This window comes from Camellia sinensis, chromosome 9 (genome assembly GCF_055761805.1).
Source record: "Camellia sinensis isolate YWXY chromosome 9, ASM5576180v1, whole genome shotgun sequence".
NCBI lineage: Eukaryota > Viridiplantae > Streptophyta > Magnoliopsida > Ericales > Theaceae > Camellia > Camellia sinensis.
The window spans coordinates 175,964,586-175,984,489 of record NC_138969.1 but is presented as its reverse complement, the minus strand read 5'-3'; the positions used below and the strand labels follow the sequence as shown (position 1 = coordinate 175,984,489).

The 19,904-nt window shown below is 34.0% G+C and overlaps 2 protein-coding genes across 9 annotated transcripts; one reads left to right on the top strand and one right to left on the bottom strand.

The window, feature by feature from the left end:
- Window positions 1–223: 223 nt before the first annotated feature.
- Window positions 224–15,310, bottom strand: LOC114276928 (universal stress protein PHOS32-like). Of its 6 annotated transcripts, none has more exons than XR_014340649.1 (6): window positions 14,900–15,303; window positions 13,790–13,871; window positions 12,116–12,226; window positions 11,539–11,627; window positions 635–751; window positions 224–546 (listed from the first exon to the last, which is right to left on the bottom strand). XR_014340649.1 is itself a non-coding variant. In XM_082888091.1 (5 exons), exons 1-5 carry the CDS (start codon window positions 15,165–15,167, stop codon window positions 456–458), a joined length of 666 nt encoding a protein of 221 aa, XP_082744217.1. In that variant the 5' UTR covers window positions 15,168–15,303; the 3' UTR covers window positions 224–455. The 6 variants fall into 6 exon arrangements, 4 of the variants coding, with proteins under 4 accessions (XP_082744217.1, XP_082744219.1, XP_082744218.1 ...); XR_014340650.1 differs by having other exon boundaries at window positions 635–748; XM_082888091.1 differs by lacking the exon at window positions 11,539–11,627 and having other exon boundaries at window positions 635–748.
- On the top strand, window positions 2,883–5,781 carry LOC114295362 (glucose-1-phosphate adenylyltransferase small subunit, chloroplastic/amyloplastic). Of its 3 annotated transcripts, none has more exons than XM_082888090.1 (5): window positions 2,883–3,552; window positions 3,848–4,154; window positions 4,363–4,539; window positions 4,762–4,977; window positions 5,695–5,781. In XM_082888090.1, exons 1-3 carry the CDS (start codon window positions 3,506–3,508, stop codon window positions 4,522–4,524), a joined length of 516 nt encoding a protein of 171 aa, XP_082744216.1. In that variant the 5' UTR covers window positions 2,883–3,505; the 3' UTR covers window positions 4,525–4,539; window positions 4,762–4,977; window positions 5,695–5,781. The 3 variants fall into 3 exon arrangements, with proteins under 3 accessions (XP_082744216.1, XP_082744214.1, XP_082744215.1); XM_082888088.1 differs by having other exon boundaries at window positions 2,960–3,552; window positions 3,836–4,154; XM_082888089.1 differs by lacking the exon at window positions 5,695–5,781 and having other exon boundaries at window positions 2,960–3,552; window positions 3,836–4,154; window positions 4,749–4,886.
- Window positions 15,311–19,904: the final 4,594 nt, after the last annotated feature.

Here is a 19,904-nt window from a genome sequence, read left to right as displayed (position 1 = left end):
GGTTATGTTTTTGTTACTAAATTATTAGTCACCAAAACATTTGATTACGTATTTGGCTACCAAAATATTTGGTAGCCAAATACTTTAACGTTTTTTTTTTTTTTTTTTCGAATTTTTTTTTCTAAACAAGCTTTATCCATTATTAACACAACCTGTACCCTGTATGAACAATATAATCCATCAACACTAAATATGTTATCTAACATTCAACCACGTGCACACATTTCAATTGCAACCATCCAAATAATTAATATTGAACGTCCAATTGTATATATATATATATTACAAATTCCATAAGAACCAAGTCTAATCCAACGTCAATTTTTAATTCCATACATAATACAGGAATAACCAAATTAATTGTACACCCACAACTTCTGTACCACAACAAAAATTATATTAACTAATGAAAGACATACAAACATGGGCCCATCATGAGTTCTTGTTTTAGCTTTTCAATGACAGTAACAAAGTATCTGAAAATCAACAAATGCCACCGGAGTTCCATATGTGCTCTGCATCTTCAATTTTATAAATCCATGGCAACTGGGAAAGGACAAATTTGAAATAGAAAATTAAATTCCACAAGCTTCACATATTAGGAAAATACATGATAAAAATAATTACTCCAAACCTTGAAAAGACTTGAATTAGCTCTTGCTCTGAACAAGTTGGCCCCAAATTTGCCACAAAATAGTGTTGGACATGCATTAACATTTTGCAGAACATGAGGTGCAGAGTAGTTGTTCTGCTAATGTAGAAAAAATCCCGAGAGAACTGAATTAGTGAATAAAGATTCAAGCATACTGGATAAACTATTTAACATGAGGAATTGGTTATGCAAATGCAAATGGCCCAGTAACAAGATCAATTAAAATGATGGATAATGATGCTATTGGAAAATACCACCTAGAAGTAGTGTGTTAGTCTATTGCATCACGGTAATATAGTTTTCAAGTAGGTTTGTGGATCATCTTCAAAGAATAATTGACTTCTGGCAACCATAAATACTAGTATCCAAGGGGACAATGTTAAAATGGTTAGGATAAGAGCCATGGCAAATTTATTTTGTTTAATTTTCCAAATATCCCAAAATGGACAATTGAACTACACTACAAAGGCAGGTGACTCCAAAGCAGCCCAGAAAAATTAACCCAACAAGTTTGACGTATGAGGCACTTGCTTTCGCAAACAATTAGTTTCATAGCTAAAGCTCTCACGTTGACATATTTAACAGATGGCTTGACAACCAACGACCACAGAACGAGTCCACAGAGTTCTTTAGAGTATTTGAGGGTAACTAGTTTATCCCATTTTTAGAGTATTTAAGGGTAACTAGTCCACAGAGTGCTTAAACAGAAGTGCGTTTGATAATTTGGTGCAATTTATTGTGATTATTTGTAGAGTTTTTTTTTTTTTTAAAATTGGCTTACATCTTATGATCCAAAAATTGTGTAAATAAGTTAGAAAAAAGATGTTTATGGAAAAGTTGGAGAATATATGTCAATCGTAAATGTGCTTTTTAACAAAGCAAACACAATTGATTCATTTTACAGTCCTACTACCTTAAGATCATGTCACATGTTTGGTAAATATTCCAGGTATATCCAAAATCATGGACTGCCATTTATGTAGCACTTGATAATGTGGGAATGTGGAATTTGAGATCAGAGTTTTGGGCAAGACAGTACCTCGGACAGCAACTCTACATACGTGTCTACACAACATCGACTTCACTTAGAGACGAATTCCCCATTCCAAAGAATGCTCTTCTCTGCGGCAGAAAGTTCCACGACACTTTTAGCTAGGGAAATTAAATTAAAGCTTGTTTATCTACCAAATGTGGTGGATTAAGATCTCAGTTTATTATTATTAGTTTTTTCTTTATGTGCTTAATTTAATGTTATTTTTAGTTACTACATCAGCACTAGTGCAATTATATGAGGAACATGTATCAATAGTGCTGTAGTAGAGTGAGCAATGACCTTAAGTCGAGGTCATATTCTTTTCGATTTTCATCAATTCAACAATATTGTATTACCCTTGTTGTAATGTATTGTAAGGTTTCCTACTATTACTTAATGAAGTGGTTCTTCTAGTTGGCTCAGGTTTTCTTGTAAAGAATATAGGGCAAATTTTACTTTATCTTGCAAATAACCTCTTATCATTTATCGATAATCATGTAAATCTCGTGATTTGTAGACGTGGTTGTTACCCTTAAAGACTAAGTTTTGGACGTATTCGGCTCGAACTCCCTACATACGGGTCCGAATTACATTCCGTTAGTTCTCACAAGTCCTATTTGTCATCGGTAACCTGTTCGTGTAACTCACACAGTGGATCGAGGGCTGTTATGAATTTTAGCCCACGAAACGCTGAATTTTCGTCTAAGTTTAGGGCGTTTTCGGCTCTAACTCCGTACTTACGGGTCCAAATTACATTCCGTCAGTTCTTAGAAGTCCTATTTGTCATGGAGAAACTGTCCGTGTGAGTCACACGATAGTTTAATGCATTTTCAGCTCTAACTCCCAAACTACGTATGCTACTTATATTCCGTCTGTTGTCACAGGTCCTATTTGTGACAGGGAAGGTGGCTGTGACATCCGCACGGTCGTTCGAGGGCTGATTCGCATTTTCTATGATTGGTGTCCCATGCAAGGATTCTAAATAAGCCATGAAAACATAGAATTATGCGCACAGATTGCATTGATCACTACAGGAAATATCAGTTTTAACGACGTTTATTTAGCGACGTTTTATTAAACGCCACCATTTATAATATTTAATGGCGTTTTTTAAACATCACTTTTTTTTAAAATTAAAACGACAACATTTCAATAACAGAAGACGCTTGAAAGCGCCTTCAAATGTCTCTCTCTCTCAATCTTAAATGGGCTAGCTGGTGAATACTGAGGGAAATCAAATATATAATACATTTTGTGGCCCTAATCTCTTACTCACCCACTCAGTCTGTCGTTCGCGCTCTCTCTCTCTCTCTCTCTCTCTCTCTGTAAACCTCTCAACGGATGGATTCATCTTTCGCTGATTCATCTCAAAATGATACAATCTCGGTGATTCATCTTGGCGATTTCGATTTCGAAATTTATGTTTCGGTGATTCTTTCTCTCAATTTCGAAGCCTATTTTGAATCTGAGAACAATTGTTAAAGCCTTTGTAAACCCTTATTCTGAATCCTCACACCTTCAAATCTCGTCTCTCTCTCAACCCTCTCTAAAACCTTACCATTCTCACAGATTCATCTTTGAGATTCAGAGCGGTTTCGATTTCGAAGCCCCACCGCCACCACCGTCTGCACCGTCCTCACAGCACTGCCAGCCTTGCCTGCGAGAGAGAAAACCTTCGTGCGACACCATCTCGGAGGCTTTCCTTTGCTCGTCTCATCTCTCCGGTGACAAGATCTCGCCAAAATCGGCCTCTCCACAGCGGCGTTCTGAGGCTTCTTCCGGCAACAGGACTCCATTCATTGTCTCTCCCAAGGTCGTCTATGATTCGCAGAATTTGCAGACTTGTCTCGATCCTGATGCAAGCAGAGTTAGTTCCTTCTCCTTCTTTTCTGTATTCGTTTTAAAAATGTTGCATTGTGTGATATTTCGATACATGTATCATATACATACATGCATGTATAGTTAAATTACCAAAGCGCAAAGAACTGTGTATGAGTTTGGAGCAAAATTGAAACGACAATTTGATCTAAAACTGTTGATGAAATTGGAACTGATTTGACTGTGTTGTCACTAGTTATAGATCCAGGATACTATTTCTCTCTTGGAACGAACTACATTCTCTTTTACGTTTTGTTACTAAACTTTTTTAGTGAATGGAACAGGATATTCTTACAGAGTGTTCTGGGAATTATACTTGGGGGTGGAGCTGGGACTCGCCTTTACCCTCTTACAAAGAAGAGAGCAAAACTAGTTCCTTTAGGAGCAAATTATCGCCTGATTGACATTCCGGTCAGGAATTGCCTGAACAGAAACATATCAAAGATCTATGTTCTTACACAATTCAATTCTACATCTCTAAATCATCACCTTTCATGGGCATACACAAGTAACATGGGTGGCTACAAGAATGAAGGTTTTGTTGAAGTTCTTGCTGCTCAGCAAAGCCCAAAGAACCCCAATTGGTTCCAGGTAGTATAAAATCTGAACTCTAAACTAGGAAAAGAGTAATCTGCCCCAGATTTCTAATGTACCTCATTATAAGTTGTGGTTTGATGCAAATAGCTGCTATTAGTGCATCACTTACAAACCAATTTTGTTTTGCTTAATGCCTCATTTTCCCTTCACTTCAGCGTTTGCTAGACACCCTGTATTGATTTGTATTTTTATTGGTTAGTAGGGTACAGCTGATGCTGTGAGACAGTATTTGTGGCTATTTGAGGAACACAATGTTCTAGAATTCTTGATTCTTACTGGGGACCAGAATTTCGACTCTAGTATCCCTAATTTATTGTTGGATTGCTGCCAGGGCACATATGAAGAATTCCATTTGAGATGTTGACAGGATTCATCAAAGGTGGGTTCTATCATGTTGATATGTACATATACTTCTATGTGGCTTAATTGTGTATGTACATTTACACTATTGTCATTTTAGGCTATATATGACCAATCCACCTTTTTGCAAGTCCAAAACAATAAATTAAATAGCCACCTTTGTCCCTTCTTTGAATCTGTTATTATTATTTTTAAATATTGATATGGTCTATTAAATTTTTTTTGCAGCTGCAACTGATAGATTACAACCCGGATGTTCTTGATGAGTCCGTTCTATGGACCGAGAGCAGGGATTTGGGTGATGGTCACAGAACAATAAGGATGGTTAATAACATTCGCCTCAATGTCGATGCTTTTAATGGTGATAAAAATCACGGCGGTGTTCACGATGGCACTACTATTGTTCTTTGGGAGAGGAAGAAAGGCGACAATCAGCGTTGGAAGATCGTTCCCTACTGTAAGTTATTGAACACTATTAAAGGTGTGAAATTTGTGGCAAAGTTTCCATGTCCTCTTCACTCTTCTCTTGTACATTTGTATGAGCATCTCCATCAAACTAATAAATTTTTAATCAATGTTTTTTTTTTTTATTTTAAAAACACTACTTTTCTATTTTAGCTGGCTATCTTTCTTAAATACACTCTTCAACAAACTCTATTTTCTTTTTAATCTAAAATAATTTTTTATAAACTCAACACAACATCTTTAAAATAGAAAAGTAATATTTCTTTCATGTTTGGTTAGCCAAACCACTAGCTACATTTTTAATCCTCTTAGAACAATAACTAAGATAGCTAGTTTCAGGCATGTTACATGGACTCTTTAGAATAAATCAAATAAACAATGGTGTGAGATATGTACTTAACACTATATATATATATATATATTGCAGTCTATAAATCAAATACCTCTTTAACACTATATTATATATGATACCATTTCATCTCACTTAATAGTTTAAAAATATAAAAATATAACCTTTATTTTGCCAAGTTGGCGAATACCAAACATCCATATCCGAGTCTATGTAACATGTGTTCGAGGAGATGGTCTAAGTCAAGTTCTTGTTTGAGCAAGTTGAACCTCTTTTGTCATGCATAGAGTGTCTCGGCTGCTAAGGGTGCCTTTCTTTTTGTCTTTTGCTTTGTTGATCTGTTGTGGATGTTGTTTGCAGGATATTATGGAGTTCCCAGGTCTAGAAATGTTGTTTTGTGCTGCTTCTACATAATACTATGGAAGAGATTGCTGCGCATTCTCTTTGTGAGTAGTCTGTGTTTGTTTGCTATGTTGTGTGTGAAAATCTGTGGTTGGTCAAGATTTCCGCTACTCTGCTATTGCACCTACTTGTTTACTGATTGTTATATGATCTCTTGGCTTTATCAATAGCCAAGAAAATAAAAAAAGAGAGTAGAAAACATATGTTATTTAATCTGACGCAGCGAGAACTTTGATGTGTACTACATATTTTCGGACATATATATTTATATGTTATCTACTTGTCTATCTATCTATCTATCTATCTTCATATATAAGATAAATATTAGTTAATGCATCAAAAGTATTGGTAAGCATGTGAAGGCATAATGTGATGTTTTAATAGCCATTTGTGTTTTATGACAATTGTTACTGATAAAATATCACTGATCTTTGCTCAATAATTCTTTCACCAACTTGCCAAGACATTTAGGCATTCAAACTTAGTATAATGGTGAGACCATCCAAAAATAATATTTTCACAGGTTCCTTCTCACCTCTTTTGTTTTAAGACCAAATTTGTTAATGCATTTCATACTGGTTATCATCGGATGAGATCAGTAGCACACCATCTATTCTTGTTGTTGCTTATATATCATTCTCATCTCTACGTTTAAAGAATTGGGCAAGCAAGTAAATATTATTGAACAAAATAGAATATTGAATAGGAACAACAAATGAGATTAATGTGTAGTGTGATAAATGTATTGTTGATTGACTTTGGTAGTGTATGTTTCTCTTTTCTCTTTTACTAAGCACCTGATTAATACAATTAAATTTTTTGTTCTATATACTTCTGTAGTGGATATCTAATTTTGTTTCTAATTGTTTCTATTACAAGCATGAGAAGTGCAATGGTGTTTTGGCATTTATTACTCAAGCTTTTGCGTATATGAATGACATCCTTGATGAGGTCTGCTGCTATGTTCTGCTTTTTGTGTGTGTGTGTGTGTTATCAATTCATGCTATATTCATTAAAAAGTGTAATAAATTATTGACAATCTATCCTTGAATGTTGTTTTTTGGCATTTATTACATCAGCTATGTTTTATTCCAAAGAATTAATTCTTGACTCTGAAGAACATATGTCATCGATTAATAAACTGTGTTCTTATGTGCATGCTTGTCTTTTGCTCTAGATTTCATTGTTAAGATGAATAAAATGTGGGCTCACACTTCTTCCTGCACTTGATTTAGCAAAAGTTAGTTAATGAAATCTGTTGTACCTCCTTTTGTTAAGCTTGATCTAGATCTAAAGAAATTAGTTTTTATTTTTTTATTTCCAAGTCTAAAAACTCTTTTTGTTCACATATTGTTAGATCTGGATGTTGGACTAGCGAAGTGCAATATCCAAATAAGCGTAGTAATATCCAAATAGTTTTTATTTTTTAAATCTTTTGCTAATTAGAGCTGTATTGGTGTATTTAGAACATAATGTTATGTATTTTTTCTTCTTTTTGTTCACCGTATATCTTTTTGATAATCTCTTCGTAGACTCAGTGTTGACTTTTAGCTATTTCATAACTGGTCTGGGAAACGGTCACCCTTGTATAAGAAATCAATTATTGGATTGAATGTGTGCTTATGATGGTCAATTGTTGACTTGGCATATTAATTACTGATTGTATGTAATTTTAGTTTGGCCTTTTGATTATTAACTTATAAGACAATTTAAGGTCCACACTGCTCTTGTTAAATTATGCTATGTATGCTGCACTAGTTTGGTAACTTTTTTCATATATTTCTTGTAAAGCTTGGGAGGCTTTGCTTGGACCAAACCAGCGGTACTGCAAAATGGTACGTATTCTTTTCTCATATAATTTTTACCTCTTCAACCTCAATTCTAAATCTCTTATATTTTTACTTAATAGTGCATTATTTCAAAATTAAACAAAGCCTTAATGTTTGGCAACTATTGGTATGTTGGTCAGTAACTTGAAAGGAAAAAAAAATTCATCCTTGTGGTCAACTATTTTAATTGTGATTTATTTTCTTTTCCTTTGTGGGTGTTTTAATTATTTGTAGGGTGGGAATGCCTCTGGGGAAGAGAGTGATAACATTGATTGGGATACTGAAGATGAACTAGAAATTCAGAATTTTCCTTTGTCTTCCTGTTCAAGTTTGACAAATCCTGGTGGAGAAGCTAATCTCTGAAGATGTAGAAGTTCTGTTGAAATTATATTTTAAATATTTATAAGTTAATTTTCATTTGAATACTTGTAAGTTCTAATATATGAAAAAAGGCCAAACCTCAATTCTAAGTTCTAATATTTGTAAGTTCTGTTGTAAGTTCTAATATTTGTAAGTTAATTTTCTATACATTTGACAAAATCATGGTTTTTTAATGTGTATCAATTTTCATATCCTTTGTTTATAGTGTTGTATGTTCTTGGTGTAGCTTAATGATGAAATAAATACATTGCATTATGTATTTGCCTCATCAACTATTAACTCTCAGCCTTTGTTTTGAAACACCCTCCTGTTGCCAGTGCTGTTTTTGGAGCAACAAAGTTGTGGCAGCTGCAACAAGTTCTGGATGCATGCAAGATGGAGCTTAATCCTGAAATCATTGCAGATATTGACAAGGTTCATACAACATACCCAAATCCTTGCCCCTAATCCACCTTGATATATTTTTTTACTTTCTCATTCAGGAATTTTGGTAATTATACTAACGCCCTATTCTAAAGGTTAAAATAATTAAAATATACATGTTCATTCATGTAGGGAATAAATCGATATTCACCAATAATTAATAAAATTTTGAAATAATTAACCCAACAGTTTGAATTTTGATACAATTTAAAAGCTTTGCTTTTGACTGTCAGATTTTTATTTGATTTGTGTTTCAGCACACTATTGTGATGAAACTCCTCTACTATGATGATGTCACGGTATGCGTTTCACTTAATTAGATCTTTCAGTTCATTGAATATCCTTGATTTGCTAATCAAGGTATAGAAAATCTAAAATTTGATACTGTTCCCATGAAAAGGCTGAGGAAATAATTAATGCAACTCATAAACACTAGTATCTGCATATGATCTCCATAAATTTGCATCTTTTGTGGTTTGTTCTATTAGTTGTCCAATGGTATTATCTAATTATAAATTATCTCTATGCATCTAAAAGTCCTTCTCCTCTCCCTGTATTATTTGACCATAGAAAATATAGTCACTCACACATTGATCTTGCAGCCTATGGATTACGAGCCTCCATTCTTCAAAAGCTGCTGAGAACAAGAAGCTCATAATCCATGGACAAAAAATCCGCTGAAAATGGAGGTTGGAAATGTCAACAGCAAGCATTTTGTTTTAGCTCTCAAGGTAAAAATAGAATATTGCAGGAACACTTGGTCCCTTGTTCGAAAATTTTAAGTTAATGTTTGCAACTGGGAATTTGTGCAGGTTAAGAGTGTGCTCGATTTTGCTCTTGGTAGTAAGTGAATTGTGTGATCTCTTCCTTTTGCTTTTCACCAAATATAGGCCTTGGATGAGTGCAGTGAGAACCTCAAGAAATATTTCAGACGTTTGATAATATTATATGGACCTGAAGATTTTGATGTTTACAAGTGAAGAGAACTAATTAGAAAATGAATTTCCGTAAGTCTTTCCCCCTGTTAGTTTGTTATTAAAATCCCGCACCCCACTTTTTTCTTTTCTTAGCTATTTTCATTAGCATGAACTGAACTCCTCCCAAACCTTCCAAATTATAGGGAAAAAAAGAAAAAGAAAAACTGAAGTATGCTATATTATTATGTTTCTAATAAATAATTGATCACATTATTGTTGTGTACCTTTGTTTATGTCTATGATTATATCCCAAGCACGGTTGGTTGGTCATGTCATGTGATTGTAATTTGCATGAGTGTTTCTACCTGAAGGGAGGTTTCTCTATCATTTAGAATATTTTCACTAGATAATGCTTCTCTTGCTTCGTTGCTTGCTTATGTGGATGTGGCTTGGACCATTCACCATATATCTCTATGTCATGCCTTGGGCACAAGTATATTTATGTTCCACTGATTTTGGTCTGAACTTTTGAACATATTTAAGGGTTTAGAAAATGTGGTATGGACGTATCATTTCATGATCCTTTTGGCTATTATGGAGTTTTAGTGTTTCATTTGTCTTTGGAATTTCAGGATGATGCAGTGAAGAACCTAGTGACGAAGTTACACTGCAAAAGCTAAGCTTGATTTGGTGACACAAGAAAAATCCAAAATTGTTTTGGAGAATAGCAAGGTTCATATATTAAATTTTGATTTTTATAGCTTGAGTGGATGTACATAGATACTAAGGGGGGAGTTTTTTTTTTGTCATTATTATTACTGTTTATTTTTTTACCGACCTTTAAGTGTTTTGTATTGCCTGGAGAGTTAATGTTGCTATTTAGAGAGAACTTCACAAACCCGAGTCTGATCGCTCTTGCATACATCTGGAGTTCGATATATTTTTTCTTTTTATTTTTTGATTGTGTTTGTTGTTTGATTTTGGTTTAGAAATAATCATGTAATATTTTATTCATATTATTGTTATTTTTCAGCTTTATTACAAGTATGTTTTTTAGTTAAATATAATAGATTTAGCACAATTTCAAAAAAAAGAAAGAAAAAAGAGCTATAACGGCGTTTTTCCAAAACGCCACTACAGTGCCAACGGTCATCTTTTTAAAATAGAAAAAAATCTATCACGGCGTTTTTAAAACGTCGCTAAATATTGGATGATGTCATTGTAGCATTATTTATGGCATTTACGCCGCCTATACTAATTTAGCGACGTTTTTAAAACGTCATAATGTTATAGCGACGGCCGCATCTTCAGCGTTTGGTAATAAACGTCACAAAAAGAATTAGCGGCGTTTTTTATACTTTTAGCGACGTTTTTTAAACGCCACTAAATGTAAACTTTCCAGCAATGGATGTCTCACAAAATGTTCATTATGTGTGCTCACATTTATAATTATAAACATTTCATGAGATATCATTGTAATTTAATACGCATATGATTGTTGATATAAAAAATAGAGAGGGACTCACAATTTTGGAAAATAATTGAGGAGCAATGCCTTGGATCATGGGAGTTTTTCTAGTGGTGCTAGAGGTACTATCAACACAAAGTGGAGTATACAAGCTGTATATGTCTATGTCATTTCTATGTCATTGTAAGCAACAAAGAACTCATTGAGGGCAACACCGCAGTCAAGTTGATATTTATTATGAATTGAGTTTTGATCCCATCCTTTCATTGTATTTTCTATGGATTATTATGTGATCTATTATGTGTTCCTAACAATTACTGGTTTGTTAACTAACAAAAAAAATTTAAAAAAAATTGAGACTTAATTTTGTGTTTTAAGTGTTTATTAATTTAGAAAGTGAATGTATACTTAAATAATATAACTATTTTTGTGTTTTAAGTGTTTATTAATTTAGAAAGTGAATGTGTACTTAAATAATATAACTATAATCTGCCTCTGCCCCTCTCCTTTCTTTCTTTCTTTCTTTCTCCTCCTCACTCTCTTCTGCCACAATGAGCTACTATGCTTATGCTTTCCACAGTTAAACAACAATTTTAACTTGGAACACACTAACAACATTTTAATAGTCAATGAAAATGAAAGCAGTCAACCTTTTAATTCTATTAATGACAGATTAAAGATCCTAGAGCAGAGAAGCTCTTAGCAATCAAGTTTTATCCAAAAGAAAATGAAAAGCTAATTAGCCAAAATGAAAATAGTAAGTACAAGTTGGGACATCACTCACAATAAAACCTTTGAGGTTTATATAGTCATCCTTTGGAGCATTCTTATTATTGTGCAAAATTTGTTCAGCAAGCTGGGGAACATAGTGCCCTAACAAATACAGTAAACATTTAATAAACATAATGCATATACTTACAAAAAAAATTGTTAATTTCACTTGTCTATAGTAAACACTTCAAAATTTATCTTTAATGCTTAAAATTATAAATACAAACTCAAAATTTATAATGCAACAAGCAATATTTACAAGCTGTAATGCATCAGAGTTCACATTGAAGAAAGCAACTAATGTATACAAGCTGTAATGCAACCAAAGATATTAAAGTTCAACATGAATCTCTTTTCCTGTATCACCCATTCATGATATTTAGATGTTTGTGAAGGAAACAGGGTAATAAATTTTAAAAAATAATCACACCAACTGATCCACATCATAGGTATGTGCAGGCGAAAACAATTATTCATATTGGGGCATATCAATGACATAGATTATAATGCTGGGTTTAGAAACCGTAGAAAAACATGATTAAACCAACTACTAATGTAAGTAAAGTGAAAAGCAACTAAATAGAACTTACAGGCCAACAATCTCAAGATCAAGAAAACAAGGGCAGACTGACAATGATGCACAAAGTGATGCATTATCCATTCTTTCAATATTGTAAAGGTGTAACCTCCTCAAAAGAGCCCTAACAAGAAGAGAAAGAGATTCAAAATTAATAAATAAATCGAGACAATCTGTCTGTCTGTAGTGTGTGCATGACTGTGCACATGAGATGATGAGACTATCATTGGAAATTGGCAGGCAACCCAATAAATAAATAAATAAATATATGCACCAAATTCTACTTAGAACCATACCCAGGAGCACCACTGTCCCCACTCAAAAAACTCAAGCAGGACCTTGTGAGAATAGATGACTCATTTATTGCAGAAATACATTAGGAAATACATAGCATAACTAGGAAATACATTATTGCAGAAACTGAAAGTGTCGACTCAGTGTTGTTGGGAGAGTAGCATAGCAAAAGGAAAATGTAATGAATAATCATAGTTGCCATTAGTAAGCAGCCCAAATTCTGTAACTGTGAGCTATGACTGGCCACCCAAATATGAGAGCCCCTACATATGTGGAGAAGGCATGAAAAAGGTCTGATTTAACCAATAACATAGATCCCTTCTAAAAATTAAAAAAAAAAAGACCAATAGCATAGATTCTATGATTAAAACACACTAACTGAGTCACCATTAACAAAGCAAAATCCAAAGTATTGCACAAATCAGGAACATTGCTGTTTACATGTTAAAGCTTCTCACCAACCTTAATAGCTGTTAGAGAGATTTTAAGTGTAAAAAGACTATAAATTTCAAATAAAACAAGATAAATATGTTCATTTGGTAAACCTGAGCTACAAAGTAAAAACACCAATAACCTAGAAAACTAGATAACTGACAGAGAACAACACAAAGATCATTAAACAACTAGAGATTTAAGAATTAAACCATAAATTTATATTTGGTTTTGCTGGTGAATCACTCATCCCAACTAACTCAATGAAATGTTATTCCTAGAAAATCCTAGTACTTAACAAAATTTGGGGATTGCATGATGTTCAATGTATGGCTTCAATTGAGACCCCAAGCATGATTAGAATTGTCATGGGAAAAATAATATACAATCTAACTATATCACTAATAAACAAACATAATAAAATCCCCTATACTACAGTCAACCCACAAAAGACGGTAGTACAATCTGTTAACAAGTACCTACAATCCAACGGTAAGAACAAGAAATCATAAACATGTTTGTAAACAAGAATGGTTATTAATATATAATTTCTTTTAGAGTTGCCAACGGTAAGAAATTTCTGAAAAGAAGAAAAACTTCCTGAAATACATAATAAATCTCTCAACAAAAAAGAATTTGCAAGAAACTTCAAGATAAAAAGAGTTATTTTCAACTTCTCCAGCAATAATTTAAAGCTTCCTTCTTTGAAGTCAATTTAGTGACAGATACTTCAATTGTACAGTATGAGAGAGAACATTGCACTTGAGAACCAAAAGAAGCCTATTAGTCAACAATCATCACATTCAATTCTTCATTATTGTCTACAAAAGTTTCCCAAAATTAAGCAAAGGCAAAAAAAGGGAATTTATATTCTCTGACATTTTTTAAGATTTTAACTATGATGAAATGAAATTTGTTATGCTTTGGTACATTACGAGACAAAAGGCTTTGCCTTCCCTACCTTTTATAATGATGAAGAAATTGTATTCTTTGCATTGTGAGCAACATGATGACTTTATTATTTGATTCTTCAACATGCACCGCTGCAAAATGATCCACAAATACACTATGCACTGCTCATGCATAATGAGCATAGCATAAAAAAAAAAAATACACCCTATGCATGTGTCTATTTAGACGTTGCAAGGTTTTGTGACAAACACCCCACTGAAGCAATACAAACATCTGTGCCCAGAGATTTTAATAATCCAAAGGAGCTGCTTGCTTCAAATTAAACTAAAGTCAAGTCTAGAAAAGTATGCCTACGGCAGATTCCAAATATCCTTTCAAGAGAAGCTGTTCATGGTGTGTTCCTGAAAACCATGAAGATATGCATTTTGCAGCTTGTTCTATACTATCAAATTCCCATCTTTTCATGAATATAGCCTCTATAGGCAGGGATGTATCAGTCTGGAAGTAGGATGAAAATCATTAAGCACAACTCCCATATTGCAATGCATATAGAAGATGCAACATTAAGTCTAATTTGAGCATATATGAATATGCAACATTAGTCCTCTGAGCATTAATTTTGTTAATTTAATCTCTAAAATATCTAATTTGAGTCAACATGATTCAATTTCATATGACAATCTAAATCGTTAATGAAATAGTAGTAAAGTCTACTTATTGGCTTTAAAATATGTGTTCCGTGTTGGTTTGTTTGATTGACTTTTTAGAATCTAAAAAGCTAGTTGGTGAAAAAAAATAAAAATTCATGTTTATTTTTGTCCAACTAGTTTTTTACTTTAAAAAAATTCAAAACATAATTTTTGAAGACTCAACCAAACATTCTATGTTTGGTTTAACATAAAATGTTTATTAAAAAAAAAAATTACATGAAAAATTTTGGTTTGTCTTCTCATTTTTCGGTGTTTTGACTGAAATTTGAAAATTTTTAGTTCAAATGAGCTTTGGTTTAAATCTAGTGTTTAAAGCATATCATCGAACACCTATTGCTCATACTTTTACAGCACCATAATCACATAACCTTGAAAGCAACGCTGTCAATTGTAGCATTCAGATTCAATTGGAATGTAAAACATCCTAAGCAGAGATGAAAAACCCTAACCTTTGCGATCATCCGAGGCATCATGGAACTCCGTATCGTCCTCATCCTCCGCCGCAAACGCCACAGACACTTGAGGCGCATTACCACCATCCTTCTCATCCGGATACCTCACAACCACCACAGGACAAACACAGTGACGAACACAGTAATTGCTAACACTCCCGAGCCTTCCATTGTTACCTCTCTTGATCGCACCAAACCCTCGGCTCCCCATAATCACTGCACTCAACCCTAGCCTCTCGACTTCCAAGCACAGCCTCTCCTTCATGTCGTGGTCCTTCACGATGTGGATCTTGAACGGTATCTGAGCCTCGACAAGCGGCTGAGCGAGAGACAGGGACAGCAAGAGAGAGACAGAACCGTGTGAAGAAGAAATAGATTTGGGGAAAAATTTAGGCGCCAATATCAAATATTTCCCAGAAAAATTTGAATACATCCGCGACTAAAATTTAGTCGCGGAAGATAGGTTACCAAAAATTGAAAAAAAAAAATTTTTATTTTGGCGACTGAAATAATTTTTTGTCATTGAAAGTAAGTTTTTGGCGACTAAAACTTTAGTCGCCAAAGAGAAAAAATAATTTTTTTATTTTTCATTCGGCGACTAAATATTTTAGTAGCTAAAAATCAATATACGGCGACTAGATTTCTTTTTGTCGCTAAAAGTAAGTTTTTGGCGACTAAAATTTAGTCGCCAAAGAGGAAAAATAATTTTTTTATTTTCCATTCGGCTACTAAATATTTTAGTAGCGAAAAGTCAATATTCGGTGACTAAAATTTTTTTTGTCGTTGAAAGGACATTTTTGGCGACCAAAGTTTAGTTGCCAAAGAGAAAAAAAAATCTTTTTTTTATTTTCCATTCGGCTACTAAATATTTTAGTAGCTAAAAGTCAATAATTGGCTACTAAATATTTTTATTTTCCAAGTGCTTTTTCTTTTTTTTAGTCGCCAATTCTATTATTTTGGGCTACTAATGATTTTTTTGTCGCTAAAAAAATTAGTTCCAATTAAAAATATGCAGTTTTGGCGACTAAACCTGTTTTTAGTCGCCAAAACGTCACCTTTTGGCTACTAAATTGAATTTTTGTCGCCAATACTCAGTTTTTAGCTACTAATTTTTTTTTGGTAGCCAAAAAGCTTCACTTTCAGCGACCAATATGTTTTTAGTCGGCAAAACACCAACAATCGGCGACCAATCTGTTTTTTAGTCGCCAAAACCATCACTTTTGGCGACTAAATTATTTTAGAAGCCGAAAACTGTCACATTCGGCGACTAAACTACCTTTAGTCTGTTTAGTCGCTAAAGCCCCCAGATTCGGCCACTAAATTGCCTTTTAGTCGCTAAAAACCTTGTATTCGGCGACTAAACTGTTTTAGTCAGCAAAAGTGACCAATTTTGGCGACTAATTCCATTTTAGTCGCCAATTCTACTACTTTCAGCGACGAAAAAAGAAACTTTAGTCGCCAATTCTGCTATTTGTTGTAGTGTGGGGGCGAGCTTTTATAATTTGGAGATAAGTAATAGCTAATCCTATTGTAGTAAAGTTATTTATTTATTTTTATTTTTTAAATCGTAGGGATTGCCCCCCATTTTGGTCTATCCTTAGTTTTGATGATGTGATTGTCTTGTCATATGGAATTCTATAATGGTTTCAGCATTTGGCTGATGGCTTGATGAAGAAGGAAAAATATAATCCAATCTTGCTTTTTATTTGGATTGATGCAGATGATGGAACTTACGCAATCAAGAGAGTTCTCATTCAGAATAGTGAGCAGTTAGACTTGGTGAGGGAGGAGATCCATGTTTCGTCCTTGTTTACCCATCCCAATCTGCTTCCACTTCTTGATCATGCCATAATTGCAGTTAAGGTAATCAATATTAATTCTTGGAAGCTATAAAAGCCTTTTGGTGATTCAAAGCACAAGTTTATCAGATTTAGATGTAAGGGTAGTTGTGTTGTGTTAAGGTTTTCAAGCATATATCACAATTAAGCACAACCAACCAATGTATCATGGATATCACAAAAACCAAATCATAGACTTAACACTCAGTTGTTTTAGCCCTCCCTATAACTAACTGCAGATAATGCCATTTTAGCTCACACTGTTGTCCTACAATAACATGCTCAACGAATTAATTATTTATGGCTTTTGAACCTAGAGTAGAGATGTTGGCTATTTTTCTAGTCATGAATAACTTTTCTGTTAACTTGAGATGAGAGAATCCACTGATTAATCAGTGTATTATTCTTGCCTATGTCTTAGTATGTGCTAGTTGACATGACACTAGCCTTTATTACTTACCATGCACAGCATGTGTTGTGTACCACACCTTTAGATTGCATACAGAATGCCACGAGAGCATGAAATTGATTTTTAACTAAAATATGATTTTTTGGAAAATTCATGTCTAATTAAAATCTTTTTTCAGATTGTCTAGCTAAGGCAACTAATTAATTTTGTTGTCTGTACTTTAAATCTGGCATGCATATAAGCCTTTTAAGATATTTGAATTGTCTAAGGCAACACATCACCCACATATCAAAACAAACCCAATTCCCAAACAGCCCTCGAACCACCATATAGATGTCACGGTCACCTTTCCCATGACAAATAGGACCTGTAATAGTAGATGGAATGCAATTAACATGTGTAGGTTGGGAGTTACAGCCGAAAAACGCTTTAAACTTAACTGAAAAAGGGCATTAAAGGGGTGAAAATGCAAAACAGCCCCCGAACCACCATACAGATGTCACAACTAGCTTTGTCACAGCAAATAGGACCTATGACAATAGATGAAATGTAATTAGCACATGTAGGTTGAGAGTTAGAGTCAAGAACGCCATAAAACTTAACCGAAAAAAGGGCATTAAGGGGGCAAAAATATAAAACAGCATCCGAACCACCATACGGATGTCACAACTAGCTTCTCCATGGCAAATACAACCTGTGACAATAGACGGAATGTAATTAGCATGTGTAGGTTGGGAGTTAGACCCGAAAACGCGATAAACTTAATCGAAAAGGGGCGTTTAGGGGGCGAAAATGCAAAATAGCCCCCGAACCACCGTACAGACGTAACAACTAGCTTCATTATGACAAATAAGACTTGTGACAATAGAAGGAATGTAATTAGCATGTGTAGGTTGGGTGATAGAGTCAAAAACGCCATAACTTAACCGAAAAGGGCGTTAAGGGGGTGAAAATGTAAAACAGCCTCCGAATGACTGTACAGATGTCACAACCAGCTTTCCCATAACAAATAGGACCTGTAACAATAGACGGAATGTAATTAGCATGTATAGTTTGGGAGTTAGAGCCAAAAACGCCATGAACTTAACCGAAAAGTGGTGTTAAGGGGACGAAAATGCGAAATGACCCACGAACCACTATACGAATGTCAGAACGAACTTCCCCATGACAAATAAGACCTGTGACAATAGATGAAATATATTTTTATGATTCTACATTGTTTGACTCCTGTTTTTTAGGCGGCCTTTGTTTAATATATTTTTTTCCTATTTTTGTTTCACTCTGGGATAGTCTTTAATATTTTTGTAGTAGAAGAGAGCATGTCGTGCTTGGGTTTTTAACTTATTTTCCTTACTTCACCACAACAAGAAATAGATTATTTGATCCATGACCTCTACCATTTCTTGATTTTTCCACAGCTTTTGCAAGTTTTTCCCCTTTGGTTACTTTAACTGTGGTTATGTAAAATTTCTTTTATCTTGAATGGAGGGATCCTCAGGGAGAAATTTCTGATTGGGGTCTTAGGCATTGTCAAGAAATTGAATTAGGGTGTTGTGTGTCTTTGTACTATTTGAGATGACTGAGTGGTTTTCTCAGGTTGTTAAAATGATTGTTGTCTATTTTCACCACATACAGGATTCCAATGAATGGTCTCATCCTCATGATATTTATTTCTATAATCAATTTGTTGGTTGCATCATTGACTACATATTCTTATCAATACAATTGATTCCATATTATTTGTCCATTTTGTGCCAAGTCTGCAAACCACCTTTGCTCTATGAGACTATGACAACTTTGGCGATGGAAAAAACTTTAAAAAATAAAAACAATGAAAGGAAAGGAAAGGGAAGATAGTATAACGCAATATTGGTTTAGTCCTTCTAGAAATTCAGGTTCTTATATTAGATTTCACATTCCTGATGATTTACTTTTCTCTTCCTTATTGTTGAACTTACTCTGTTTGCATAGTGCATTCTTCCTAATTTATCTTTCTTGACATTTTTGTCTTGATTAAGAAATTCTTTTTTATTTTTTTTTTCATTTTTTTTTTATCATTTTGCCTCTTTCTCTTCTTCTTCTTTTTCTTCTTCTTCTTCTTCTTCTTCTTCTTCTTCTTCTTTAAATAATGAGTAAAATAATAAAAAGTCTTGCCAAACTAAACCAGTTGTTCTTGGTGGACATTTGATAGAGGGTTTGATGTTCTTCAGTTTGGCTTGACAAATTCACAAAGTTTCATGAGTGCTTTGCTCTTTGATACATGCCGCATGTTTATCATCGGAATTGTACCGATGTTGGTTACTCATTCTTTTGAGTCCAATCCATTCTGTGTGCGTAGTTGGACTCACTTTCAAGAACTCAATATCTTTGTCGTGAAAAAGTATTAGAACAGAAATCTAGGATAACAAATTATGCTCCTAAATATTTAAAAAAATTTATTGCTTATAAAAATTATGCTGCTTGCATTGAAAGCAATTCAAAATTGCTTTAATTTCTCTCTCTTAATAGACTGAGATTGACTCATAACTTCTTGAATTCCTAACTTAGCTCACTGACCTGTATTCTTAGATCCAATGTCCTCGTAGCAAAATTTCCATTTTTGGTTAATCTACTGTCTTAATCACACTTCAATCATGTTGACATGATTTGGTAAATTTTGTTGTTTTGTAGGGTAGTGATGGGTCACTAGATGATTGTGTCTACCAGCTAATATGCCCTTGTGGCACATTATGCCCGGTTTGTTTGAAAGTTATGA